This window comes from Microchirus variegatus (assembly GCF_963457635.1).
Source record: "Microchirus variegatus genome assembly, chromosome: 17".
Lineage (NCBI taxonomy): Eukaryota > Metazoa > Chordata > Actinopteri > Pleuronectiformes > Soleidae > Microchirus > Microchirus variegatus.
In genome coordinates, this window is record NC_139818.1 from 477734 (window position 1) to 490061 (window position 12328).

Here is a 12328-nt window from a genome sequence, read left to right on the forward strand (position 1 = left end):
CCTGATAAAAACAGAGTTCATTTTCACTTTGTCCACTTATGTCAGATCTGTTCTTTACCTTTGAATTCATCTTTCTCTGAGTTTACTCTCACAGTCCAGAAACACACAGATTAGGGGATTAGGCAGATTGAGAGTGAATGGTTGTTGTCCAGGGTGAGACTCTGCCTATCGCTCTATGTCGTGACCCTCATGTGGAGGCTAACGTGCTAGAAAATGGATAAATAATCTGTCATTGTTCCTTTACCCAGTCAATGAAGAGAAGGTGATCTTTATTATGGAGTGAGTGGTGAAGATTATTTGGATATTATTCCAGTGGATTATGTTGGTCTGCAGTCATATTCTCCACACAGTGTGTGTGTGTGTGTGTGACAAACAGAGAGAGAGCGACAGAGAGAGAGAGAGAGAGAGAGAGAGCGGTGAGTCTGAGTGACGATCAGTTGGGTTTGCAAAAATATTGCAGCTGGTTGCTTTGTTGTGTGTCTGTGTGTGTGTGTGTGTGTGTATGTATGGACATTTGTATGTGTGTGCGTGACTGAATGTCTGTGAGGAAGGTGGAAGGTACGTGAGGGAGCCTGTGTGTGTGTGTGTGTGTGTGTGTGTGTGTGTCATATAGCAGAGTAAAGCAGCAGCAGCAGCAGCAGCAGCAGTGGTGCTTGTGGTTGTACAGTGGAGCGTGCTCAGTGTCTTGATGATATCGTTGCCTCTCTCAACTGTGGGACGAAGCCTGACTGTAGGTAATCACACACACACACACACACACACACACACACACACACACACACACACACACACACACACACACACACACACACACACACACACACACACACACACACACACACACACACACAGTAATACACTCACACAGTGATATATTGGCTGTCTCGTGTATATACAGTTTATTTTGGCTATTTATGTTTGTGTAGTGTCTGTATGCAACACAAGTGTTTTGTTTTCATTCATTCATTCATTCATTCATTCATTCATTCATTCATTCACGGAGACAGTTGATTGTGATGAGGTGGAGATGGGATTAAAATCTGCGTTTAATGTTTCCATCACTTGGGCACGTTCGTCACATTTGCATGCAGCATATATTTTCGTAAAAGCATTTCCATAAACCTGAGCGGCTGCTTTGTTAAGTGGCAAATTCTGTGTGTGTGTGTGTGTGTGTCATGTGTGCGTGTTTGTGGTTCCACTGGGATGTGTTGGGATGGAGATGCAGTGGGTGTATCATACCCTATTTCCAATGGTGTGGAACCTGAGCCGGCTGCTCATATGACATGACATAAGACTGTGTGTCACACACACACACACACACACACACACACACACACACACACACACACACAGAGGAGGAGGTAAAACAGTAAAGATAAGGGATATTCCAGTCATAGTTGTATAAGTGTAATTTTGTAAATGTGAGACAAATGAATGACGTAGAAGCTTCAGTGTTTGTGCTTCAATTTGAACCAAAACAGGATTATAAGGAGAATCTTGTCCTCATCCTTCTTCTCTCTTTCTCTCACAGTCTTGTTCCCTTTAACTGGTTTTTCTTCTTGAGGAGTGAACGTGCTCAGAATGAGAGAAACACAGCGAGCAGCAAAAGAATGAGAACTCACAGGTGGAGATGGAGAGAGATGGAGAGAGAGATGGAGAGAGAGATGGAGAGAGATGGAGAGAGAGATGGAGAGAGATGGAGAGAGAGATGGAGGCTTTTCTTCAAGTGTCATTTAAAGTGAAGTGCAGATTAATCTGTTTCAGAGATCAGTTCATGACACGGAATCATTTCAAGTCATTTTCTCCTCAAAATTTCGTCATAAATGAAAACGGTATTTTCATGAAAGGCTGCGAGAAAAGAGCAAACTTGTGAGAGAATTTCTGAGCAGGATTTCTTCTTCTTCTTCTTCTTCTTCTCCAGAACATACATAATGCACTGAAGTCAAGTTCTCCTGTGAGATAGAAGTGAGTGCTGCATTTGCACCGGCTTCTATGTGGAGTGAGGCGCGACTAAATCATTCATTTTGTCATATAAATTGCGTTCACTACAGAGAATGTTCCACAAAAAACTTCTCCCCCGCCATAAATTCACTCACACAGTGGATTTATGGCGATTACTCGGGCTCCTGATTGAATCTATGAAATCCATCAGACTTTCCCTCACAAATTGAGTCAGAGAATTTTGAAAACGACTCCAAACCGTGACTGATCACCTGTCAACAAAAGCTCCAGCCAAGAGCAGCGACGGCCAACATTTGCAGGATTTGGCAGCTATAAATGTCTCAGCTGAGATGTATAGAGAGGAGGAGGTGAAGGAGGTGAAGGAGGAGGTGAAGGAGGTGAAGGAGGGTCCTGTTGGTGCAGATTTAATAGACCAATAGGAATTTATTTCTTCGATTATTGCTGATATCGTATGAACTATAGGAGAAGCTTCAGCTCATTCTTTTTGTTCAGTGATTGTTGGAATATTCTCTCAGATGGATCTAATTCCTCGACTTTTCTAACCTATTTAAATTTAAAGTGGCACAATGTAGGATTTCAACCTTCCAATACTGTCAAAACGTTTATTTCGATGCTACATCAACTTGTGGAGCTAATGGAAAGAGAGCGTGGCTCGTGACCAGAGGGTTGCCAGGTTGTTAGAGTACCTGCCAGGTTGAGCTGGGGTACCCAAGCAACAGTGGACCAATCCCCCATTGCTCACTGTTAATTGGACATTGTCCCATCCACCAGGGGGGGGGGGGGGCAAATGAATGGGTGGAATTGCATCAGGAAGGACATGTGCTGCCAAAGGGTGAAAATGAACTTACAACAGTGACCATGTGGAGGATTAAGCAGAAGAGGATGGATGGACAGATGTCAGACCTGGTCATTATGGACCCTGACCACACCCCCTTGACTTATCAACAAATGCACGTGTTACAGCGACACCTGTTTTATGACCGTTTACAGTGGATTCTTCTGCTAAAACAACCTGGTTTTCAGCAGCTGAGGAACAGCGAGAGTACATCATTGGGTAATTACTCTAAATGGGGGATGACAGAAGTTGCGCACTGGAGCTTTAAGAGCGTAAATAGTAAAAAACATACACTCTTTGCTCTCAGTGTTAATTGTTTTTAGTGTTGAATCAGTGGAGAGCTGTATAATCTCATTATGTAGAGCTCTGATAAATCAGCTGGATTTTGTTCCAGAGATTTCAGGCCAAAAAAAACCTCCCCAGATTTCTCAAATGAAATGATCTCATTCCATTAAAAGTCCGCCTGATTAAAAAAAAAAGTCTACGCACTCAGATGCAGATATGAGATAAATGTACTGAATCAGCATTTTCCCTCTCTCTGTATATTCTGCTCCTTCTCTCACTTTTCATCACTGGCTTCATTCATCACTGCATCATCTAAACTCCTGCGCTCACCTCTATTATTATTATTATTATTATTATTATTAGTATTATTATTAGTATGATACCACAGGTAATCATGGAAAGGGTTTACTCTCCAGTCACTGGGACGATGGTCTGTGATCAGCTCCGTCTTCATGGAGCTGATCACAGTGTGTTGTTCATGTGTCACAATCTCTATTGTAAATGGAATATTGATCTAAACAGAGCATTAACAGAGAAGCTGATGTGTCGACGTCAGTGAAATATCAACAAGTCACATTTTTGTTGATATTTCACTGTAAGAAAATGATGTTGATTGGATTAAAGAAGTAGAAGGAGATGCTGTTAGAGTTCTGTAGAGAGCGATGACAGAGAAGATGCTGATCTTTACTCATGACTCACCCATGCGTCGTCACACTTACTCAATATTATGCCTCTGATATTATTACAAAGGGGACATTTCATCAGTCACAAAGCAGCCAAACGTTTTCATGTCAGGGGAGAATCTCTACACACGGCTCACGGTCGATCACATGACCAACACATATTATTCACTGTTACTCACATTCTCACCTACAGAGCACAGACTGTGGTAGGAAGCCAGAGCGCTGCAGGGAAACCCCAAACATGCAAAGTCTGCAGAGAAAAGCTTCAGGCTACAGCACTTTCACATCTTTATTCTCATAAATCCAAGCTGCTTTGAAGGAGAAGTCAACTGGAGCGACTGCAGTCACATCAATAATACATCGATCATGGGTGAGTTTACTGCTCGTCTTTCAGCAACAATATGATCAACAGATACTCAAGTGCACTTTTAGATTTAGATATAAGAGATGCACCGTTTCCAATTCTTTTGCACATTTCTGATTTTGTTCTTTGTTGTTGCTGGTTTAAGATTTTTGTAAACCTAAGGTTGACAGCAAATACACAAACATAATGTAATGGAACTTAAACGCGGTAGCAAACAAGGGAGACAGTTACCTAAATATCAACTTAACGTCTTTCTTGCCTTGAAATTTAGTTTCGTTTAGTAACCATGGGACCCTGCAGAGAATATATCCGTCATGTTGAGATGGCATTGATTTTTTTCTTAAAAAGCATATGTGAACGGTCTTGAGTGTGTTCTGCAGCAAACAGGCTCTAGACCACGACCATGGTGCTGTGGTGAGAGCTGCTCTGTGCTTGTGTTTGGTCTTTTGTGAGTCAGTGTGATCTCTAACTGCCACTGACTCCAGCTCCTGCTCGGTTTGACAGGTTGATTTGACAGCATTTTCACCACATTTGGTGCTTTTGTTGGTGTCACATTCACTTGTGAAGAAAAGAAGCTGCTAAAGCTAAACAGTCTGCCCGTGCATATGCTTGTTGTGTGAGATCCATGTCATTCATTTATTCAGTTTGAACCTTTTCACCTCTGCTGCTCGCTCTGGTTTCATCCATCATGATTTCATAAACCTCATGGTCCATTCACAGCTGTTCATCAGTCTCTTATGTCGCTTTCAAGCTGCAATTCTTCCCCCAACACAATGGTCCTTTCACAACAACAACAACAACACATTCATATTATTTAATAGAAAAAAAAAACACATAAAAGTTAGATTTATGTTGTTTTGTATCTCAGTGCACTTACATTTTTGCCTCCTCGGCAACACGACATTATAATTCTTACTGCTGTGCATTTATTACCTCAGGCAGCTGTGGCAGCCATTTTTCAAAAACACTTAATAAACCAAATGCATTTAACTGAATTAAAGTATTTTGCGAGGGCAGTTTGAATCTATGGACTACTGCACACATCTCTGTCGCCTGGTGCAACAACAAAAACACTAACTATAAAGCAAACTTTATATCAGCAATAGCACATCAACCATAACGCTCTTATATGAATAGATTTAATGTAGCGAGTGTGCGTGACTTAAACACACAGACATACACACACATACTAACACGCTACAGCTTAATCTCGCTTATCATGGGCTTTAAATCCTCTCCAATATATGAGCCAGTGTTTTTCAGCAGATCTTCTCACTTCACCCTGAACTAAAGTGGTCAAAGCTCAGTCTGTCATGTTGTGAAGCAGAGTCTCCATAGATAGGAATCACATACAGTAAGATTCGGAGCAGAGTGATGATGAGGAGGAGGATCATGGTGACGTCTCCATTCTGATATGTCATGGTGGACTGAACAATACATATATACAGATATAGCTATCTATATCTATATCTATATATATGTATACGTCAGTTTCTGAGTACGGTCATTCCTCAACGGTTGAATAACTGCCGGATATGGAAAATGAAAGTAATCTTGGAAAAAGGGCAGAACTCACTCATTGAATTTTTTTGACAATTCTAGATATATCCATGCAGCCTGAATATCATGAACTTCTGTCTCTCCGTATCTACGTCATTGTAGTTTTTGTTGTTTTTGTTGAAGACACTTTGAAATCCTGAGTGAACAAGACGTTCAGATTGGGACAGATCTGTAAAAATCAGATCTGTCATTATTTAATTCTTGCTGTTGTTCATTCATGCGCTAAGAAGCTCTTCTTTTATACCACTGACCACTGTGTATGAAGAGGTATTGATTGTGGTCGTTGATGGATGTTTGATGATTGTTGGACAATAATCCTGTGGAGCTGCACAATCCATTATGGAGATTAGCATGATTTTGCCATGGTTTTGCAGCCTTCAGGAAGAGGATGGAATGATTAAAAAAACACTGTCAGTTGATCATGTTGACTTTCTATTATTGGGTTAGGGTTAGGTGAAGGATGAAGATTAATGGAGAAAATATGAATATTTCACACCAGTGAATTATTGAGCTTAATCTTAATCTACCAGGATTCATCTCCTCACTTTTTTCTCCCATTTCTTTCTGTAAAGAGTTGTATTTGTTGGTCGCTGTTTATCACAAATGCTGCAGTTTGAAACCAGCTGTTCAACAAACATGTAGGAAAGTGATATTTTCACATGTTGATGGCAGTGAAACGACATCCATTCATCCATCGAATGCTTTTATAAGACCATCACAGTGACATAGAGTCATCTCTGACATCTCTTTTTCTAATCTTTTTTTGTCACTGTTTGCTTGTTTCTTTGTCAGGATTTTAACCGTCACTGTTATCAGTATCTCTTCATATAGTGCATCAAGAGACTCATTATCCTGGTGTGTGAATACATGGAAGAGAGAGAGAGAAGAAGAAGAAGGTGGTTCTTTGTTCAGTTCACCACTCGACTGTTATTAAAAGAAAACACTCAGCAAAGAGACCTTATTATCTCACAGAGAGAGAACCTGCTCCAGCTCTGTGCCCCGTCACATTATACATGACATTACCAAGCTACACACACACACACACACACACACACACACACACACACACAGAGTAGAGGTATTGATGATATGGAGCTGCTTATTAGAGGATTTTCATTTAGGTTTTGTGATGAGGAAAAAAAGACAGATTCATCAATTATTAAAACACTTTGACAAATAATCGACTTATTGATTAATGGTTGCAGAAAACACTCCCTCTGTCTGGTTTTGTCCATTTGCGCCTCTGTATACACATGGTGGCGCAACACTACGACCTTATGGGCATGATTTTACACTTTTACAAACATTCATATTTCACCAATGAGTCAAAGCTGGAGCTTTAGATTGACGTCAGAAGTCTGAGGTATGAAAAATTTATATGGTCTCACTGTGGACGAAAGACAGACAGACAGAGAAAGAGAGTGAGATGATTCAGAAGTAAGAAAAGTCATGATTCACCTACCGTTGATTGAAGTGTCACTTTACTGTGTTTCTGATGAACACCTCGTCATATGTGACTCACTGAAGGAGAACATTGCTGTGTGTGTGTGTGTGTGTGTGTGTGTGTGTGTGTGTGTGTGTGTGTGTGTGTGTGTGTGTAGTTTCTTTTATTGAATTCATTTTGAAGGTCAGGGCTTTTCAAGTAAAAGAAGACGAATAGAAAAATGGAGACAAATTGACGTCATGAGGTAAATCACTTTCTCTGGCACATCATCATCATCATCATCATCATCATCATCATCACATCCTACATGAATCTATGCATTTTGTGATAATTTATGCGTAAACAAAGCCCGTGTACCTGCTGATCCTCAACAAACACATCTTTGAAATGTTATCGACTGCACTTCAATCAATCAATCAATCTTTATTTGTAAAGCCCACAGTTTACAAAGCATAGTTTGTCTCACACTTGTCACGTGAGGCGCAGTATTCCTGAAAGTGTGTCAAATGACTGTTTAATGTAGAAAGTCAAACTAAAGGTTGTTTGGTGGATGATGGGAGACGTTTCCACAACTTCTTTAAAAAATGGCGTCCATCATGTCACAAAAAGCACAAAATGAGGGTTAGGGTTAGTGCGATAGACACGAAGGGCTGAGAAGTCCTGATCAGTGCGTTTCATGAGACCTTTTCATAACGTCCTCACCACAGTCATCAGAGCTGAGCTGAATATTCTCTGTTTCAGGAGAGTCTTTACACAGAAACACCTTGTAGTGTTGAAAGAAACAACCGCCTGGGTTTCCTGTTCTCAACCGTTTGCCTCCCCCGTTTCATCCTATATTTAGATCAAGGACATAAAAGAAACGTCTCTGGCTGCAGAAGCAAAAAACCTTAATAAAACAAGGCTTCAATGTGGAAAAATGGTGTAGCATTGCTCCTAAAGGAATATGTGAGATGTTATTACGTTCTGTGGCTGAACACCATAAAGAGAAGTAACACACAAATAATCACTGTATTAGAATGTGAAGTGACATCACTCATTCTTAACAATATAAAAGATAACATCACTGACAAGAAGAAGAACTCAAATGTAATATGTCACATAGTCCAATATGAATAGTAATTATTCATTAAGTTATACTTAACTTCAAGGCAACAATTTTGATTATGATTATTATAATAATCATAATAATCATAATCACAACAACAATAATACTCGTAATCATAATAATACAACAACGGTGTTACAGGTTCAGTCAATAGAAAAGTGAGTCTTTGTTATGTGAACTGAAGCTTTGATGTGCAGTATATCCTCATAATGTGCTGCTAATCCTCCTCCTCCTCCTCCTCTTCCTCCTGCTCCTGCTCCTCTTCCTCTTCCTCCTCCTCCTCCTCCAGCTGTGAGCAGCAGATAGTAAACACTGTGTCAGGTGGGAGTTTGGCTGGTGTGGAATATCCTAGTGAATATTTACTGTCTTTACAGGAGTGCTATACACACAATACATCATCACTCTTATTTATTGATGAAGAGTCAAATTCCCCTCCCATCACACACACACACACACACACACACACACACACACACACACACACACACACACACACACACACACACACACACACATTACAGTAGTGTGTAGTTAATGGAAAAGGGAAATTGTTATTGATTGATATTTTGAATGATTCCATGGAGATTGAGTCTAAAGGCTTTTCTGTAGAAAGTTGCTTGTGTCTAAACACCGCGGATGTTCTCCAGTGGAATTCATCAGGGATTATTCACAGTAAATGTTAAGTGCTCCGGTGTTTGGATCTCATGGCCTGGTGCCATTTGGAGATGTCTTCTCTTGTGTTTACAGCACATTGTGCTGCTGATGTTATTTATCTTGTTTGTCTCCATGGAAACACAGCCAGCCACTAACAAATGGACAATCTCATGGGTCAAGACAAAAGTACATCCATCATCTGGAAAGCCCTGTGAAGGGATGACAGAAAAGACTATACTGGGTATAAATGATCTCAAGTGATGCTAATTTAGTGCCAGCACTAAATATGTTCTTTTCTCTGGGTTTTCAAGCAGAAGCATTCAGTTCAAATGGAACTTAAACAGCGTTTCCTGTTTCCTGGTCCAGTTTGTAGGTGTTTTAGCTTCTGTGATGACTATGTTGATGTGTGTCTGCACTTGTGATATCAGGAAGTAGCGCCATACGCACATGACGACAGGAGGTGGCAGCGGTGCTTAAATCAATTGACTCACATCACATGATCAATCACATGATCACATGCTTGTAGACTGAAACAGTAACTTCTGTTACTTTATTAAATTACAACTCATTAATTATGAATTTTTACAAATAATCATACAACTTTTGGTCCAAAAACATCAAATTGTATGTGTCATGAATGAAAATGACATCATAATTGAACTGTGGAAGTCTTTGCTTTAGATCGGAGAGGGAAACAGAAAGTGTGCATGGTGTTAATAAGGAGGTTTTCTTTTCTCCTCCAGGTTCCTGAGAGGATATTCTGCTCTTGTCTGGTGGGAGTTGCTCTGATGTCAGCCTTGATAGTTTGATGGTAGCCTCCCTGTGTCACACTGGCATTTTCCTGCTTTTTCACGCTTATTCTTAGCTGCTGTCAGAGTGCGATAGCAGGGGAGACACGACAGGAAAGCCCACGCATGGATCGTCTAATGGGGAGGAGAGAAAGGAAGATTCACAGTCCGAATCATCATGTGGTTTCATACCGAGCCTCCGAACCTCAGAACTTCAGAACCTCAGAAACTCAGAACCTCAGAAACTCAGAGCCTCAGAACCTCAGAAACTCAGAACCTCAGAAACTCAGAACCTCAGAATCTCAGAACCTCAGAACCTCAGAAACTCAGAGCCTCAGAACCTCAGAAACTCAGAACCTCAGAACCTCATAACCTCAGATCTTCAGAACCTCAGAAACTCAGAACCTCAGAAACTCAGAGCTGTTCACTGTTGAACCCTTTCAGTCTGATCTTAATCCTCCTTTAAAACAAATACCCAAGAACGTGCACTAAAAGGTGACAAAAACGACAATAACAAACATAAACATGACAAACATCAGTGAATAAGGAGAAGCAGCAGAGGGTTGTTCCAGTTAAAAAAGATAGAGTGCAATACAGAATGTTTAAAAGTTGTTATTCTGCCTCTTGTTTAGTTTATATAAAAGAAATATCAAATGTTTGAGAACCACTGATCTACACAATACGAGTGGTATGTTATCATATATACATGTAATCATATATATATGATTACATTACATATATGATTACATATATATATACATACATATATATATGATTACATGCACAACCCATTTAACCCTCTTGTAACCATCATGATAACGTATGTCTAATAAAGTGAGACGACTGCAAAAGCACCCACAAAAATCAAATAAGGGAATAATTCTTCTAGTTCCTGCCTACCCCTGCGCTGCTGCTGTATACACACATCGGCTCCCTCAGTCTCACAGTTTCACCACAAACACTTCTCAGTCCTCTGTGATCAGGAAACACCGTGATCTCATCTCAGAGAAAAAACATTTACAGAAAGTCCTTTATTCCCTCTGCAGTTTCCACACGAACAAAAACCTATTTTACTGTTTTTATTTAGTGACTTAGTCTTGAGTGTTAAATGTATTATATATTATTTTATTATAGCAGCCGTGTCACTAATTGGGACAGAACAATAACGTCTGTGTATCTGTCTTATTGTCTGTTTTGTTGTTTGTTGTTTTCAGTATTATGATCCTATATTTTATTTATTCTATTTATCCCTGATGTACAGGACTGTTGTTGTTTTTCAGGTGCTTTATGAATAAAGTTGAATAAACTAACCAGTGTCACTTCTCTCCACAGGGCATCAGCATAGTGGGGCCCAGTAATGCAGAACCTCCACCTCGTCCTCCAAGTCCAGTCATGTACCAGCTGGACATCGTCCTAAAGAAAGGGAACAACCTGGCCATCCGAGATCGGACAGGTAGGAGTTTAATCCAGCTAATGAACCAACTTATCAGTCTTTTCTTTTGCATCATACGTTTGTTTTCTTATTCCAAAATAACTAAATGTTGTTGTATGTTAAAACCAGCTCTTTTATTTTGAAATATTGCAATCCAATTATTTGTAAAGCACTTTAAAACAAGCACTGTGGACTCAAGTGCTGCACAGAATACATCGTCAATCCTTGAAGTCTTACATTGAATGAATTTGAGATCCTGGTTCAGTGCAGTTCATCATCATGAGGAACTTTCCTGTTTGACTGACAGAGACAGTTGTCATCATCATGTAGGTTCAGGTTTTTGACACTTTCATTAATATCTTTGCTAATTAAAAACATTCATGTAATAGTTCCTCGTACGTATGTGTGGTTTAGTGGATATGTAAGAACACTGTGGGAAAACACACCCACGCACTTGTTTTTGCCTCTTTTTTCTGTCATTTACTTCCTCCCCTCTGTTTCCACCTCAGATATTTTCCTCGCTGCCTCCTCTCTCATCTCATTGCACGTTTATAAAGTCACACATATTGTTCTCGCTGCATGAAGTGAGACAGAATAACAGGGAATGATGCGCTACATTTCCTGTGCGTCGGGGCGTGGAACACAAATCCAGCCTTTGGTTTAAGGTGGAATGTTGCCATGTTGTGTGTGATGATGCTGTGACCTCCTCATGTCACTTTGTTTTTTAACCTCAGTGGGAGATTTTATTTATCTTTTTCTGTATCTGTTGCGTGTAAAGACTATGCAACACTTTTGTTTTTGGTAAAGCTATTATATGAATTTAGTAGCAATCTTGTATAAAGTACCTAAAAGGGATACTTACAAATATCTTACCAGAAAATGACTTTGGCAAAAGATGAAGTCTCTCTTTATATAATATTACTTGAGTAAAAGAAGAACAACTTAAGTACGATAACAAAGTGAGTACTCTGTCACAGTAAAATAAGGTGAGTGCATCTCATAATACTTTAAATCAGGCCAGTTATTGACCAAACCTGGCTATGGAAAGAAGTTATTATTTAGTTAGAGTTATTAGAGTTGTTATTAGAGCAGACCGTGCAATGGACTGGTGAACTGTCCAGGGTGAACCCGCCTATCGCCCTCTGTCAGCTGAGATAGGCACAGCACCCCCACAACCCTCCAGTGGAGGATAAAGTGGTAGATAATGGATGGATGT

General features: G+C 40.0%; 1 protein-coding gene across 1 annotated transcript in view; it reads left to right on the plus strand.

The window, feature by feature from the left end:
• Nucleotides 1-12328, plus strand: part of LOC310939456 (multiple C2 and transmembrane domain-containing protein 1-like) — a 104530-nt gene that overhangs the window by 14751 nt on the left and 77451 nt on the right. The window contains exon 2 of the mRNA XM_083904221.1: nt 11013-11133. Within this exon, the coding sequence (XP_083760347.1) occupies nt 11013-11133 (121 nt within the window). The remainder of the gene's footprint in view (nt 1-11012; nt 11134-12328) is intronic.